The 967-nt window shown below is 40.6% G+C and overlaps 1 protein-coding gene across 1 annotated transcript; it reads left to right on the forward strand.

Moving 5' to 3' along the window:
• The first annotated feature begins 375 nt into the window (after positions 1-375).
• LOC135950736 (uncharacterized) lies at positions 376-738 on the forward strand. The gene has a single exon (XM_065500269.1). The coding sequence runs from the start codon at positions 376-378 to the stop codon at positions 736-738; it is 363 nt and encodes a 120-aa protein (XP_065356341.1).
• Positions 739-967: the final 229 nt, after the last annotated feature.

A 967-nucleotide genomic window follows, 5' to 3' on the forward strand; every position in this document is an offset into this window, starting at 1 on the left:
AATGCTGCGATAGCAGGGTTGTCAATAAACATACCTAAGACCAAAGTTATGCGGATGAACACAAATAACACCCGAACAATTTCCATAGGTGACAATCCATTAGATAATGTGGACTCATTCTGTTATCTAGGCAGCCTCATTACTGCCAAAGGTGGAACAGCTGAAGACATCAGATGCCGAATTAATAAGGGGCGTGCAGCATTCAGCTCTCTGGAAAAGATATGGAGGTCCACATACATCACAAGGAGCACCAAAATTAAAATATTTAACGCCAGCATAAAATCGGTGGTTCTATATGGCTGCGAGACATGGAACGCTGCCAACAAAGAATTGCAGGCTTTGGAAGCCTTTATCAACCGTTGCTTACGGAAAATCATGCGCATCTTCTGGCCGAACACCATCACCAATGCGGCTTTATGGTCGGCAACGCATCAGGAGCCAATATCTTTCGAAATCCGACGCCGCAAGTGGATGTGGATTGGTCATACCTTAAGAAAGCCACATGATGATATCGCACGCTCAGCTCTAGATTGGAATCCTCAGGGTAGTTGCAGAAGAGGTAGACCGGCTAATACGTGGAGGCGACTGGTAGACGTAGAAGCACTGGAAGCTGGCTACACATGGCGGGAAATTAAAAACTTAGCTTTAGACAAAATAGAATGGAGAAAATTTGTTAAGGCGATGGAGACGGACAGACTGACGGACAAAGCTTATTCAACCCAAAAAGTTATTCAGTAAATACAAATAAACATACCAAGTTTCATTACAATCGGATTATTTTTGATAAAGTTATAGAATTTTCACAATTAAGGATATATGGCAATCACAATAAAAATTACCAGAAAGATTGTAAGATTAGTGCGTATAACAAATGCAGATTTTCATGATTTTTGGATCAATTATGTAGCCAAAACTAAAAATTATGGGAGGTAGGCGTGTTCTTGGTCCGATTTTTTCCAAAAATTTT

Source organism: Calliphora vicina, chromosome 2 (genome assembly GCF_958450345.1).
Source record: "Calliphora vicina chromosome 2, idCalVici1.1, whole genome shotgun sequence".
Taxonomy (NCBI): Eukaryota; Metazoa; Arthropoda; class Insecta; order Diptera; family Calliphoridae; genus Calliphora; species Calliphora vicina.

Bases quoted from the DNA above. Each gene is read 5' to 3' on its own strand.
- LOC135950736 (XM_065500269.1), top strand. From the start codon at position 376: ATGCGCATCTTCTGGCCGAACACCATCACCAATGCGGCTTTATGGTCG.